This window comes from Pristiophorus japonicus, chromosome 1, assembly GCF_044704955.1.
Source record: "Pristiophorus japonicus isolate sPriJap1 chromosome 1, sPriJap1.hap1, whole genome shotgun sequence".
In the NCBI taxonomy this organism is placed as follows: Eukaryota; Metazoa; Chordata; class Chondrichthyes; family Pristiophoridae; genus Pristiophorus; species Pristiophorus japonicus.
Window position 1 is genome coordinate 67,458,410 of NC_091977.1, and position 15,545 is coordinate 67,473,954.

The following is a 15,545-nucleotide window of genomic DNA, read 5'->3' on the forward strand; positions in this document are numbered from 1 at the left end:
TTATGGCCCCTAGTTCTGGTCTCTTCCCCCAACGGGAAACATTTTCTCTCTGTCGACCCTATCAAACCTTTTCATAATCTTTTCGACGTCTATCAGATCATCCCTCAGTCTTTTTTCTAGAGAAAAGCGCCCCAGCCAGCCTGTCAATCTTTCCCAATGGGTATAATCTCTCCGTTCTAAGATCATTCTATTAAATCTTATTAAATCTTTTTTGCACCTTCTCCAGTGCCCTTTTATAATATGGAAACTGGAACAGTTCGCAGTACTCCCAAGTGTGGTCTAACCAAGATTTTATATAAGTTTAACATAACTTCTCTGCTTTTCAACTCTAAGATGTTCTGTCTCCAATACTATCTGTGGCAAAGCAACCCATGCTCCAACGGCCTTCTGCATGAACAGATTTCTCCTGACCTCTCTCTTCAATCTTGATACCAATTTTAAGTTGATGACCCCTCCTCACTGACTCTCCAAACCGGAAGAAATAATTTCCACCACCACCACAACTCTCATAATTTTAAAAAACCTCTCTTAAATTTCCTTGGCATTCTCTGATCCCGTGGAAATACTCCCAGAATCTTGCGTCTCTCCTCATAACTAGTTTCCCATCTCTGGCCTTGTCCTCTAAATCTACACTGTACCATCTCTGGTTTCACTGTCCTTTCAATAAAGGGGTGCCCAAAACTGCACCTAGCACTCAACCCAATAACCAACTTTTGTACAAATTATTTATTGTTTCGACTTTATTTTACTTATAAAAGCCAAACTGCTATTGTCCTTTTTTATGGCTTTATCCACCTGCACTAGCACTTTTAGTGAATCATGTGATCCTTACCAACGGATTGATTACAGACCCAATCCACGTCCGGATCGGGCTGCGTCATTCCTCCAACATTCTTCTCAATCTTCCTCCCGGCCATGCTCCCTCACAGTCAACAAGCTCCCCGCTGGAGTGGAACTAAACTACAGAACCAGTGGGAAGCTGTTTAACCTAGGTCGCCTCCAGGCCAGGTCCACTGTCGTTGAGCTACAGTGGACGACGCCTGCGTCTGCACACATTCTGAGGCTGAACTCAGGATATAGTCGATGTATTCACCGAGGCATATGAAAGCATAGGCCTTATGCTTAACATCCATAAGACAAAGGTCCTCCACCAGCCTGTCCTCGCTGCACAGCACTACCCTCCCAGTCATCAAGATTCACGGCGCAGCCCTCGACAACGTGGACCATTTCCCATACCTCGGGAGCCTCTTAACAAAAGCAGACATTGATGCGGAGATTCAACATCGCGGCCAGTGCAGCCTTCGGCCATCTGAGGAAAAGAATGTTCGAAGACCAGGCCCTCAAATCTATCGCCAAGCTCATGGTCTACAGGGCTGTAGTAATACCCGCCCTCCTGTATGGATCAGAGGCATAGACGATGTACAGAAGATACCTCAAGTCGCTGGAGATATATCACCAACGGTGTCTCCTCAAGATCCTGCAAATCCCCTGGGAGGACAGGCGCACCAACATCAGCATCCTCGTCCAGGCTAACATCCCCAGCATTGAAGCACTGACCACACTCGATCAGCTTCGCTGGGCAGGCCACATAGTTCGCATGCCAGACACAAGACTCCTTAAGCAAATGCTCTATGTGGAGCCCTTTTACGGCAAACGAGCCAAAAGTGGGCAGTGGAAACGTTACAAGGACACCCTCAAAGCCTCCCTGATAAAGTGCGACATCATCACTGATACCTGGGAGTCCCTGGCCGAAGACCGCCCGAGGTGGAGAAAGTTCATCCGGGAGGGCGCTGAGCTCTTCGAATCTCAATGTCGAGACTGGGAAGAGATCAAGCGCAGGCAGTGGAAGGAGTATGCAGCAAACCTGTCTCACCCACCCTTTCCCTCGATGAATGTCTGTCCCACCTGTGATAGAGTCTGTGGCTCTCGCATTGGACTGTTCAGCGACCAAAGGAACTCACTTCAGGAGTGGAAGCAAGTCTTCCTCGATTCCGAGGGACTGCCTATGACGATGATGATGAATCATGTATCGAATTCTAGGTCTCGGTTCATCTACATCCATCAGTACTTTTCCATTGAGTATATACTTCCATCCTAAAAAGTAATACCGTACATTTATTTGCATTTTCCTCCTGTGCCCATTCTGCTAACCTGTCTGTCTTCCTGAAGTCTTTTACAGCAAATTGAGATTTTCTATTTATTTCAGCCAAGTCTTCTATTCCAACAACTTTATTAATCCTGATCACCCTCTCCAGTCTCAAACCTAGACTTTTTTTTTCTCTCAGCTCCCCGCCCCCCAGGGGCCAGGCCATGTTAGTTTAAATCCTACCCCACAGATCAATTTACCCTCTCTGCAGGAACATTGGTGGCATTTCAATTCAAGTGAAGGTTGCATTTTGTTCAAGAATTTTCTCCAAATGCCTCAAAAATGTAAATCCTTCTCTCTTGCAGGAACACATTGACCTTCCTCTCTTTTAAGCTGTCCGGTGTATCCATGGAAAGTAATCCAGAGATAACCATCCTTCAAGCCTTTTTCAATCTTGATGTCCTCCAATCAGGGAGGCAACATATCAATCAGGAATTCTGATTTTGATTGCAAAAAAGGCTGCCTAGACCCATGAACATAGAATTTTCCACTGGTATCATTCTCCTGCTCTCATTTACCACCTTTCCACTCCGCTTAACCTGGTACAATTGCTCCATGGTGGTACAACATTGTTCGGGACTATCCTTCTCTGAGTTGCTGTCTACCTCGTACTTGTCTGTTGAGAGAGGTGATGAGGACGCGGACGGAGTGAGGGGGTGGGGGTGGGGAGAGAAGATAGTTCTAGTAACTCAGTTCCCTGCAAGTGAGTGCAGTTTCTCTCCCCCTCTGCAGATGGTCACCTACTTCTCTTTCTCTGTGTTATCCCTGTGTCCTGAATGGTCAAGCCCTGCCTCTTGGGTAACTACATTCTGCAGAGTTCGACCCAGAATCCCTCATCCTCTCTGATTCTGCAGCGTGTTTCCTATTGCTCCCTGAGCACAGAGATCCTCTGCACCAGAGACTCACATTTCCACATTTAGTGCAATCGTGCTACTCTTGAAGATCAACAATGACCTGCAAGTCACGCTTCACAAGGATTCCCTGAGCTGCCATCCAACTGTGTCTAATTTTAGCACCCAGAATCAAACTTTATTTACTCCACACAAGTATTAATCATGCAGAGAAAAACCTCTCTTACCAGCCCTGGCCCTGTAGGTTCAAGCCAAATGTCCCATCAGTTGTGATTTCTGAATTGGACAAAATGTCTTCCCTTAAATCTCAATTTTGTCTTTCACCAAAAATAAAAAGTATGTTTTTTTTAATGGATTGAGGAAATATTTTTGGTGGGAAAAAAACAATTCAGTAATGGGACATTAGTGTAGAAAAAATGCTGGTCACTTACTTGCATTCAACTTCTACTCACAGTGACTCCTTGTACAAAATATTGAAATGTGCTACTGAGTGTTGGGGAAAGGTATCGGCATTGATCCACTCAACGCCTTCCAAAATCATGTGTATTGCAGTAAGCGATCGTGTGACTAAAACCAGTGCGTATTGATTTGCTAGTACACTACACTTTTGCTCTGTTTATATTTAAAAGTAAATTAATAGAAGTTTAGTTCTCAAATCTTGTGCAAAAATGGCAGAAATGCAAGATTGTGTGTTTGACTTCCTGCTTGGTTCAGTTGAAGGAAATAAGATTCTTTTTAAAACTGGTTAGTTATTCCATTACAGAATATTCTAGTTAATTATGATTCTGAATTCTCAGGTTTGAAACAAATTATTATAGGCTTCTTAAGTATACGTGTTAGAGTAAATAGATAAGGGCTTCCTGAGTAATAGCAGTGCTACTATATTTAAAGCATACGACTAAATACTGGAATGTCTCTAGCCTATACTATATAAAGATAATCTGTTTGGGCTGTGTGTAGATGGCAGCATAGTGGCTAAATAATGGGACTAGAGGCCTGGACTAATAATCTAAGATGGGAGTTCAAATCCCACCTTGGCAGTTGTGGAATTTAAATTCAGTTAATCTGGAATTAAAAAGTAAGTGTCAGTAATGCTGACCATGAAACTTACCAAATTGTTGTAAAAACCCATCTGGCTCACTCTCCTTTAGGGAATGCCCTTACCTGATCTGGCCTATATGTGACTCCAGATCCACAGCAATGTGGTTGATTCTTAAATGCCCTCTGAAATGGCCTAGCAAGCCACTCAGTTGTCACAAACTGCTACAGAAAACAATAATGGGAATAAAACCGGATGAACCAGCTTCGGACATGACAATGGCACACGCATCCCAGTCAACCCTGAAAAGTCCTTCTCACTAACATCTGGGGACTTGTGGCAAAATTGGGAGAGCTGTTCCACAGACTAGTCAAGCAACAGATTGACATAGTCACAGAATCCTATCTTTCAGCCAATGTCCCAGACTCCTCCATCACCATCCCTGGATATATCCTGTCCCACGGACAGGACCGATCCACTCGAGGTGGCGGCACTGTGGTGGGAGGGAGGGAGTGGCCCTGGGAGTCCTCAACATTGACTCCAGACCCCATAAAGTCTCATGGCTTCAGGTTAAGCATGGGCAAGGATACCTCCTGTTGATAACCACTTACCGCCCTCCCTCAGCTGATGAATCTTTACTTCTCCATGTTGTACACCACTTGGAAGAAACACTCAGGGTAGCAAGGGCACAGAACGTACTCTGGGTGGGGGACTTCAATATCCATCACCAAGAGTGGCGCGTTATGACCACTACTGGCCGAGTCCTGAAGGACATAGCTGCCAGACTCGACCTGCAGCAGGTGGTGAGAAAACCAACACGAGGGAAAAACCTACTTGACCTCGTCCTCACCAATCTACCTGTCGCAGATGCATCCGTCCATGACAGCATTGTGCGGTGGTCACTGCTACCAATCATTGTGGATACGAAGTCCCATCTTCACACTGAAAACATCATGTGTGGCACTACCACTGTGCTAAATGGGATGGATTCAGAACAGATCCAGCAGCTCAAAACTGAGCATCCATGAGGCGCAGTGGGCCATCAGCAGCAGCAGAATTGTATTCCACCACAATCTGTAACCTCATGGCTCAGCATATCCCTCATTCTACCATTACCATCATGCCAGGAGACCAATTCTGGTTCAATGAGGAGTGCAGAAGAGTATACCAGGCGTACCTAAAGATGAGTTACCAAGCTGGAGAAGCTGCAACATAGAACTACTTGCATGCTAAGCAGCAGAATCAGCATGCTATAAACAGAGCTAAGTGATCCCACAATCAATGTATCGGATCAAAGCTCTGCAGTCCTGCCACATCCAGTCGTGAATGGTGGTGGACAATTAAACAACTAATTGGAGTTGGAGGCTCCATGAATATCCCCATTCTCAATGATGGTGGAGCCCAGCACTCAAGTGCGAAAGACAAGGCTGAGCATTTGCAACCATCTTCAGCCAGAAGTGCCGAGAGGATGATCCACGTCGGCCTCCTCCTGAGGTTCCCACCATCACAAAAGCCAATCTTCAGCCAAGCCGATTCATTCCACATGATATCACAAAGCAGTTAAGCGCATTGAATACAGCAAAGGCTATGGGCCCTGACATCATCCCAGCTTTTGTGCTGAAGACTTGTACTCCAGAACTAGCAGTGCCTCTAGCCAAGCTGTTACAGTACAGCTACAACAGTGGCATCTACCCGACAATGTGGAAAACTGCCCAGTCTGCAAAAAGCAGGACAAATCCAATCCGGCCAATTACTGCCTTATCAGTGTACTTTCAATCATCAGCAAAGTGATGGAAGGTATCGTCAACAGTGCTATCAAGCGGCACTTACTCACCAATAACCTGCTCACCAATGCTCAGTTTGGGTTCTGCTAGGACCACTCTGCTCCAGACCTCATTACAGCCTTGGTCCAAACATGGACAAAAGAACTGAATTCTGTAGGTGAGGTGAGAGTGACTGCCCTTGAATTCAAGGCAGCATTTGACCGAATATGGCATCACGGAGCCTTAATAAAACTGAAGTCAGTAGAATCGGGGGTAACTCTCCACTGACTGGAGTCATACCTAACACACAGGAAGATGATTGTGGTGGTTGGAGGTCAATTATTACAGCCCAAGGACATCGCTGCAGGTGTTCCTCAGGGCAGTGTCCTCGGCCCAACCATCTTCAGCTGCTTCATCAATGACCATCCCTCCATCATAAGGTCAGAAGTGGGGGTGTTCGCTGATGATTAATGTTCAGTTCCATTCACAACTGCTCAGAAAATGAAGCAGTCCATGCCAGCAAGATCTGGACAACATTCAGGCTTGGGCTGATAAGTGGCAAGTAACATTGGCGCCACACAAGTGCCAAGCAATCACCATCTCTAACAAGCGAGAGTCTAACCACCTCCCCATGATATTCAACAGCATTACCATTGCCGGATCTCCCACCATCAACATCCAAGGGGGGCACCATTGGCCAGGAACTTAACTGGACCAGCCACATAAATACTGTGGCAAAAAGAGGTCAGAGGTTGGGTATTCTGCGGCGAGTGTCTCACCTCCTGATTCTCAAGGCTTTCCACCATCTACAAGGCACAAGTCAGGAGTGTGATGGAATACTCTCCACTTGCCCGGATGAGTGCAGCTCCAACAACACTCCAGAAGCTCGACACCACCCAAGACAAAGCAGCCCACTTGATTGGCACTCCATCCACCACCTTCAACAATTCATTCCCTCCACCACTGGCACAGTCTATAACCATCTACAAGATGCACTGCGGCAACTCGCCAATGCTTCTTCGATAGCACCTACCAAACCCGCAATCGTACAACCTAGAAGGATAAAGGCAGCAGGCGCATGGGAGCACCATCACGAGCAAGTTACACACCACGCTGACTTGGAAATATATTGCTGTTCCTTCATCGTTGCTGGGTCAAAATCCTGGAAGTCCCTCCCTAAAGCACTGTAGGAGTTCCTTCGCCACAAGGACTACAGCGGTTGAAGAAGGCAGCACACCAACACTTTCTCAAGGGCAATTAGGGATGGGCAATAAATGCTGGCCTTGCCAACGACGCCCACATCCCAGAAATGAATATTAAAAAAAAAAAGACTGGTGTAATAGCAGAGAACTGCTAAAAACCTAAAGACTGAACTGGCAGCTATACAAAGTCATTCTGCTTTTTAAAGCTTTCCTGTTTGAACCTGGTTCTACCTTTGCAGACTTCCTGGATTCAAACCCATAATGTATCTATTCACCATGCACATTTATAATGTCTGCATCAGAGGGGACTTGGATTTTGTAATGATGAAAGGTGCTGAAATGGCTAAGGATGAGGCTGAGAGAGACCAAGGTGTTCATAGAATCATAGAAATTTACAGCACGGAAGGAGGCCATTTTGGCCCATCGTGTCCGCACCGGCCGACCAAGAGCTTATCCAGTCTAATCCCACTTTCCAGCTCTTGGTCCGTAGCCGTGTGGGTTACGGCACTTTAAGTGCATATCCAAGTATCTTTTAAATGTGGTGAGGCTTTCTGCCTCTCCCACCCTTTCATGCAGTGAGTACCAGACCCCCACCACCCTCTGGGTGAAGATATTTCACCTCCTATTTCCTCTAAACCTCCCCCCAATTACTTTAAAGCTATGCCCCCTGGTTGTTGATCCCTCTGCCAAGGGAAACGGGTCCTTCCTATCCACTCTATCCAGGCCCCTCATAATTTTATACACCTCAACCAGGTCTCCCCTTGGCCTCCTCTGTTCGAAAGGAAAAAGACCCAGCATCTCCGATCTTTCCTCCTAGCCAAAATTCTCCAGTCCAGGCAGCATTCTTGTAAATCTCCTCTGCACCCTTTCCAGTGTAATCACTTCTTTCCTGTAATGTGGTGACCAGAACTGCACACAGTACTCCAGCTGTGGCCTAACCAGTGTTTTATACAGTTCAAGCATAACCTCCTTGCTCTTATATCAATTATTGTTGGAATCAATAATTAAAGATGAAATAGCAGCGCATTTGGAAAGCAGTGACAGGATCGGTCCAAGTCAGCATGGATTTATGAAAGGGAAATCATGCTTGACAAATCTTCTAGACTTTTTTGAGGATGTAACTAGTAGAGTGGACAAGGGAGAACCAGTGGATGTGGTGTATTTGGACTTTCAAAAAGCTTTTGACAAGGTCCCACACGAGATTGGTGTGCAAAATTAAAGCACATGGTATTGGGGGTAATATATTGACATGGATAGAGAACTGTTTGGCAGACAGGAAGCAGAGAGTCGGGATAAATGGGTCCTTTTCAGAATGGCGGGCAGTGACTAGTGGGGTGCCGCAGGGCTCGGTGCTGGGACCCCAGCTCTTTACAATATAAATCAATGATTTAGATGAAGGAATTGCGTGTAATATCTCCAAGTTTGCAGATGACACTAAGCTGGGTGGCGGTGTGAGCTGTGAGGAGGATGCTAAGAGGCTGCAGGGTGACTTGGAATGGTTAGGTGAGTGGGCAAATGCATGGCAGATGCAGTATAATGTGGATAAATGTGAGGTTATCCACTTTGGTAGCAAAAACATGAAGGCAGAATATTATCTGAATGGCGGCAGATTAGGAAAAGGGGAGGTGCAACGAGACCTAGGTGTCATGGTACATCAGTCATTGAAAGTTGGCATGCAGGTACAGCAGGCGGTTAAGAAGGCAAATGGCATGTTGGCCTTCATCGCTAGTGGATTTGAGTATAGGAGCAGGGAGGTCTTACTGCAGTTGTACAAGGCCGTGGTGAGGCCTCATCTGGAATATTGTGTTCAGTTTTGGTCTCCTAATCTGAGGAAGGACGTTCTTGCTATTGAGGGAGTGCAGCGAAGGTTCACCAGGCTGATTCCTGGGATGGCAGGTCTGACATATGAGGGGAGACTGGATTGACTGGGCCTGTATTCACTGGAGTTTAGAAGGATGAGAGGGGATCTCATAGAATCATATAAAATTCTGACGGGATTGGACAGGTTAGATGCAGGAAGAATGTTCCCGATATTTGGGAAGTCCAGAACCAGCGGTCACAGTCTAAGGATAAGGGGTAAGCCATTTAGGACTGAGATGAGGAGAAACCTCTTCACTCAGAGAATTGTGAACCTGTGGAATTCTCGACCGCAGAGAGTTGTTGATACCAGTTCGTTAGATATATTCAAGAGGGAGTTAGATATGGTCCTTGCGGCTAAAGGGATCAAGGGGTATGGAGAGAAAGCAGGAGAGGGTACTGAGCTGAATGATCAGCCATGATCTTATTGAATGCTGGTGCAGGCTTGAAGGGCCGAATGTCCTACTCCTACACCTATTTTCTATGTTTCTATGTATTCCATGCCTCGATTTATAAAGGCAAGTATTCCAAATGCCTTCTTAACCACCTTATCTACCTGGCCTGTTACCTTCAGGGATTTGTGGACCTGCACTCCAAGGTCCCTTTGTTCCACTGCACTTTTCAGTGTCGTACCATTTAATGTGTATTCCCTTGCCTTGTTAGACCTCCCCAAATGCATTACCTCAAACTTATCCGGATTGAATTCCATTTGCCACTGTTCTGCCCATCTTCCTGCAGTCTTGATATCTTCCTGCAGTCCGCAGCTTTCTTCTTTATCATCAACCACACAGCCTATTTTAGTGTCATCTGCAAACTTCTTAATCATACCCCCAACATTCAAGTCCAAGTCATTGATATATACCACAGAAAGCAAGGGACCCAGCGGAACTCCACTGGAAACATCCTTCCAGTCACAAAAACACCCATCACCATGACCCTTTGCTTCCTGCCTCTGAGCCAATTTTGGATCCAACTTGCCACATTGTTCTGGATCCCATGGGCTATTACTTTCGTGACCATTCAGCCATGTGTTTTATTAGACTGAACACTCAACATGTCCAACTACTGCCGAGTAACATAAACAAAATGGGGGGAAAACTGCGGTCGGAGGCTTCCTTCGGACAAACGCCTCCGACCCGAAATTTTTTTTACGATTGGTGGTCCCAGAGAAACGCAAGGTTCTGGTTGGAGGCTTCCATTCGCTGTTCAGCGTACGGGAACATGTGCTCCAGGTATGTATTCGTATCCTGGAATCACGTGAGCCTGGACCACCAATCACTATGTAGTATTCTCATTGATAATGGGAGCTCTGTTTGTACGGGCTCCCGTTTCTCATTATCATAGGCGGTCCCTCAAACGAGGATGACTTGCTTCCATAAGGGTTCACAGATGTTGCAATGAAGGACCCGATATTCCAGTCCTGAACTCCATTTGAAGGGATGGAAGATGCCTGTGCGTGGATTTTTTTAACGTCTGGTGACCGTTGCACATCAGCCACCAAAAGGGCTTGACAGAGCTAGGCCTTTATCCAGTGGCAAGGGTTAACCAGGACGACTGGAGACCTGCTCTGCTGCATGGACCTTGGGCGCACACATATCGCAGTGTGGGCTGGTTCGTGCTGCACCTGGGCCCTCGGCTCTTCTGGGTGCCGCACCGACCTCTCGCCGCTCCTCCGCCACAAACATTCGCCGCAGAATACACCCCTAAAACAAGAAACACAACACAATAAATTTTTTTAAAAACCTCACTTATTTAAAATTAATTGAAATTGAATGTAATTAAATGGTTTAGAAAATAAGTTTTTTAAAATTTTTTTTTAATGTTTTAATAGGGTTAAAAATAAACTTGCCTTAATGGACAGGGTTTTTGATAGAAAAATTATTTTCAACACATTTTTATGTTTTAAAACTCTTGTGCTGGTAAAAGTAAGCTGTATACCTGCTTTTACCAGGCGTAAGCGTTTGAAGAACATTCGATCGGCAAGAGAATCTCTGCCCTGCGGATGTCCTTCCTGTGGGATGCGTTGGATCTGTCAGAAGAAATTTTGACAGATTGGAAAAGCTGGTACTCAGCGCATGTGCATTGTACGATGAGAATCGGCATTTGTGTGAGGCCTCTTCGGGTGCGTGCGCACATCGTATCCCGCGAGGAACCAATTTTTGGCCCAATAAAATAGAATGCTGAACTATGTTTAAATCCATTCACGGCCCTGCCAGTCCCTATCTCTGTAAAATCTTCCAGCACAATCCCTTACCCCAGAACACTCTTCCTTTTGTTTTGGAAACTTGCCATAAACACAGGTACTCAATGGGCCTCCAATGTTCTGAAAGATTTGCGGAAAATGATAAGACATAATCACTTAAAGCAGTGTTGTGATGTCCATCATGAAAACATAACTATTATTTCTACTGCTCCGCTGTGAGTGGTGGGCAAAGAGCTTGCTAGAAAGCAACACAGCCAGTCAATCAGCTGGCTCAAAAATGACAAAAATATTGATGGGGAAAATGCTTTATACTTGGAAAAAAATACAAAAAATTAGTAAATAGAATCTTAATGCAGCCAGTCAATTGAGTTTTTTTTCAAACAAAGTCTACAAAAGTGCTATGTTCAGGATGGTCTTAAATTTGATCATAGCATCATAGAAGTTTACAGCATGGAAGGAAGCCATTTCGGCCAACAAGAGGCTATCCAGCCTAATCCCACTTTCCAGCTCTAGGTCTGTAACAACCCCATGAAGAAATTTCCTCTCAAATCCCTTCTAAATCTCTACCAATTACTTTAAATTTATGCCCCATGGTTGTTGACCCCTCTGCTAAAGGAAATAGGCCCTTTCTATCCACTATATCTAAGCCCCTCATAATTTTATACACCTCAATGAGGTATCCCCTCAGGCTCCTCTGTTCCAAAGAAATCCAATCTGTCCTCATAGCTCAGATTCTCCACTCCTGGCAATATCCTTGTAAATCTTCTCTGTACCCTCTCCAGTGCAATCACGTCCTTCCTGTAATGTGACCAGAACTGCATGCAGTACTCCAGCTGTGGCCTAACCAGTGTTTTATACAGTTCAAGCATACCCCCCTGTTCTTGTATTTTATGCCTCGGCTAATAAAGGCAAGCATTCCGTATGCCGCCTTAACCACCTTATCCACCTGGCCTACTTTCGGAGATCTGTGGACATGCACTCCCTTTGTTCCTCTACACTTGTCAGTATTCTACCATTTAATGTGTATTCCCTTGCCTTGTTAGCCCTCCCCAAATGCATTACCTCACACTTCTCTGGATTAAATTCCATTTTCCAATGTTCTGCCCACCTGACCAGTTGACATTTTCCTGCAGTCCGCAGCTTTCTTCTTATCAATCACACAGCTGATTTTAGTATCATCTGCAAACTTCTTAATCGTACCCCCTATATTCAAGTCTAGATCATTGATGTATATCACAAAAAGCAAGGGACCTAGTACTGAGCCCTGCGGAAAGCAAGTGGAAACATCCTTCCAGTCACACCCATCAACCATTACCCTTTGCTTCCTGCCTTTGAGCCAATTTTGGATCCAGCTTGCCACTTCGTCCTGGATCCCATGGACTTTTACTTTTGTGACCAGTTTGCCATGTGGGACCTTATTAAAAGCTTTGCTAAAATCCATATAAACTACATAAGAAATAGAGCAGGATTAGGCCATTTGGCCCATCGAGCCTGTTCCGCCATTCAATAAGATCATGGTTGATCTGATCATGAACTCAGCTCCACTTCCTGCCCGCTTCCCATAATCCTTTACACCCTTATCACCTTAAATATATTCAAAGACCCAGCCTCGACAGCTCTCTGGGGCAAAGAATTCCATAGATTTACAACCCTCACAGAAGAAATTCCTCCTCAACTCAGTTTTAAATGGGTGGCTCCTTATTCTGAGACTATGTCCCCTAGTTTTAGTTTCCCCTATGAGTGGAAAGATCCTTTCTGCATCCACCTTGTCGAGCCCCCTCATTATCTTTATATGATTCGATAAAGTCACCTGTCATTCTTCTGAACTCCAATGTGTATAGGCCCAACCTATCTTCATAAGACAACCCCCTCATCTCCGGAATCAACCTAGTGAACCTTCTTTGAACAGCCTCCAATGCAAGTATACCCTTCCTTAAATACGGAGACCAAAACTGTATGCAGTACTCTAGGTGTGGCCTCACCAATACCCTGTACAGTTGTAGCAGGACTTCTCTGCTTTTATACTCTATCCCCCTTGCAATAAAGGCCAACATTCCATTTGTCTTCCTGATTACTTGCTGTACCTGCATACTAACTTTGTGTTTCATGCACAAGGATCCCTAGGCCCCTCTGTACTGCAACACTTTGCAATTTTTCTCCATTTAAATTGTAATTTGCTTTTCTATTTTTTTCTGCCAAAGTGGATAACCTCACATTTTCCCACATTGTACTCCATCTGCCAGATTTTTGCCCACTCAGCCTGTCTATAATCCCTTTACAGATTTTTCTTTGTGTCCTCCTCTCAGTCTGCTTTCCCACCCATCTTTGTATCATCAGCAAACTTGACTACTGTACACTCTGTCCCTTCATCCAAGTCATTAATATAGATTGTAAATAGTTGAGGACCCAGCACCGATCCCTGCGGCACCCCACTAGTCATTATTTGTCAACTGTAAAATGACCCATTTATCCCGACTCTCTGTTTTCTGTTAGTTAGCCAATCCTCTATCCATGCTAATATATTACCGCCAACCCCGTGAACTTTTATCTTGTGCAGTAACCTTTTATGCGGCACCTTATCGAATGCCTTCTGGAAATCCGAATACACCACATCCACTGGTTCCCCCTTATCCACCCTGCTCATTACATCCTCAAAGAACTCCAGCAAATTTGTCAAACATGATTTCCCTTTTTTAAAACCATGCTGGCTCTGCTTGATTGAATTGTGCTTTCTTAATAATGGACTCTAGCATTTTCCCAATGACATGTTAGGTTAGCTGGTCTATAGTTTCTTGCTTTTTGTCTGCCTCCTTTTTTAAATAAGGGCGTTACATTTGCGGTTTTCCAATCTGCTGGGACTGCCCCAGAATCCAGGCAATTTTGGTAGATTACAACCAATGCATTCACTATCTCTGCAGCCACTTCTTTTAAGACCCGAGATGTAAGCCATCAGGTCCAGGGGACTTGTCTGCCTTTAGTCCCACTATTTTACTGAGTACTACTGCAAACTTCTTACATCATATGTTTTGCCCTCATCGACCCTGATCGATCCATAAATGAGCAAATATGAGATACCATACAAGTTTTTGGGGGAATTTCTGTTGTCGGGAAAATGGTAAAACATGTATTTTTATATTGCGTTACTTACATGTGATAATTTGTTTGTTCTGTATTTTTAATTCTGTCTCTCCTCAAAGGTTCTATCACCTTTTCAGTCTGCATCCCTGATTCTGTTTCAGATTGCTCCTATTTTCCATTATCTTTTTCTATGTGTTATTGTTGTTCATTTTCATTTCTTGGTCTCTTTTTTAAAAAATATTTCTTCTATGAAATTAGATCAGTGTAAAGTTGATTAACCTGAAAACAGGTGAAAGGCCTAAGGAACACCCTAAATCAGATTTAAATTGAGCATTCGGGTGTCTTAATTTTGCCTTTATTATTATAAAAGGGTTAAAATTACAATTTATAGATTGATTATATGGTTCCCTTATTTGTGAGAATTGGAATAAATGAGATAATTTTGTCTGTTATTTGACTTATTTATATTGTCTGATTTTTATAGGTGGCATGGCTCCTTCCTTTCAGTATCACACAAGTCCACGTGACCCTCCTTTCAATGAAGACAGTGATAAGGTGAGTTTTTATTATTTAATTTTCTATTTTTTCCTTTGGTTAAGTGGAATGAGACTTAAAATACACGGTAGCCTGCAGCATGGCTAATTCATCTTTTTAAAAATTGTATATAATGTAACCTCATTCCAGTAGAGAGAATATTTTTTAACTCCGTGTTCTAGTGCTTCCCGCCCATCTCCCGACACTTGGAATGATGAATGTGACAGTGAGCTCTTGTGTGATAAATGTGATAATGAGTTGTTGTGTCTCGGACTGTTGCACATGCTGATTGAGAACAGGGCCAGGATGCAGGACGACTCTCCTTTAAAGAGAATAATGTAAAAATTAAAATACATAGTAGAAAAAATGCCCCCTTACATACTAAGGTGAAAACAAAAATGGAGACAATTAAAATTAAAACCTAAGTGTTTCACCAGTAAATAAAGTAAAATGAACATCGTTTCTATTTGAACAATTTCTCTCAAATTCCATTAAGAGGAGCTAATTACTACTGGCTTGCTCTTCATGCTGTCAAGAACAGATCTGCATGTGATCAAAATATTTAGACTTAGTGACTATAATGCTGCATCTTCTGTCAGTGTACAGAGTAGACTTCCTCTGTATACAATATATTATGGTACGCTTTGCTTGCTTTTACGGTTAATGGCATTTCAGACAGCCACACGTGAAGAACTCTTAGATCCAGAATTCCATTCAGACTTTTATGTCCAATATTCGATTCAGAAGGAGAATATGCTGGTTCGAGAAGTTGGTGTTGTAATCGTGTTTTTTGTCCTATGTGCTTCAGCATGAATTGTAAAATTAAAAGCCAAAATGACGGTTAATGCTGTGCGAACATTTTATTTTTATAT

At 44.0% G+C, this 15,545-nt stretch overlaps 1 protein-coding gene across 3 annotated transcripts in view; it reads left to right on the forward strand.

Annotated features, from left to right (window-relative positions):
- LOC139264340 (E3 ubiquitin-protein ligase RNF38) overlaps positions 1–15,545 on the forward strand; it is a 302,131-nt gene that overhangs the window by 70,437 nt on the left and 216,149 nt on the right. For all 3 annotated transcript variants that reach the window (XM_070880630.1, XM_070880638.1, XM_070880646.1), the window contains exon 2: positions 14,624–14,694. In XM_070880630.1, coding sequence (XP_070736731.1) covers positions 14,624–14,694 — 71 coding nt within the window. The remainder of the gene's footprint in view (positions 1–14,623; positions 14,695–15,545) is intronic.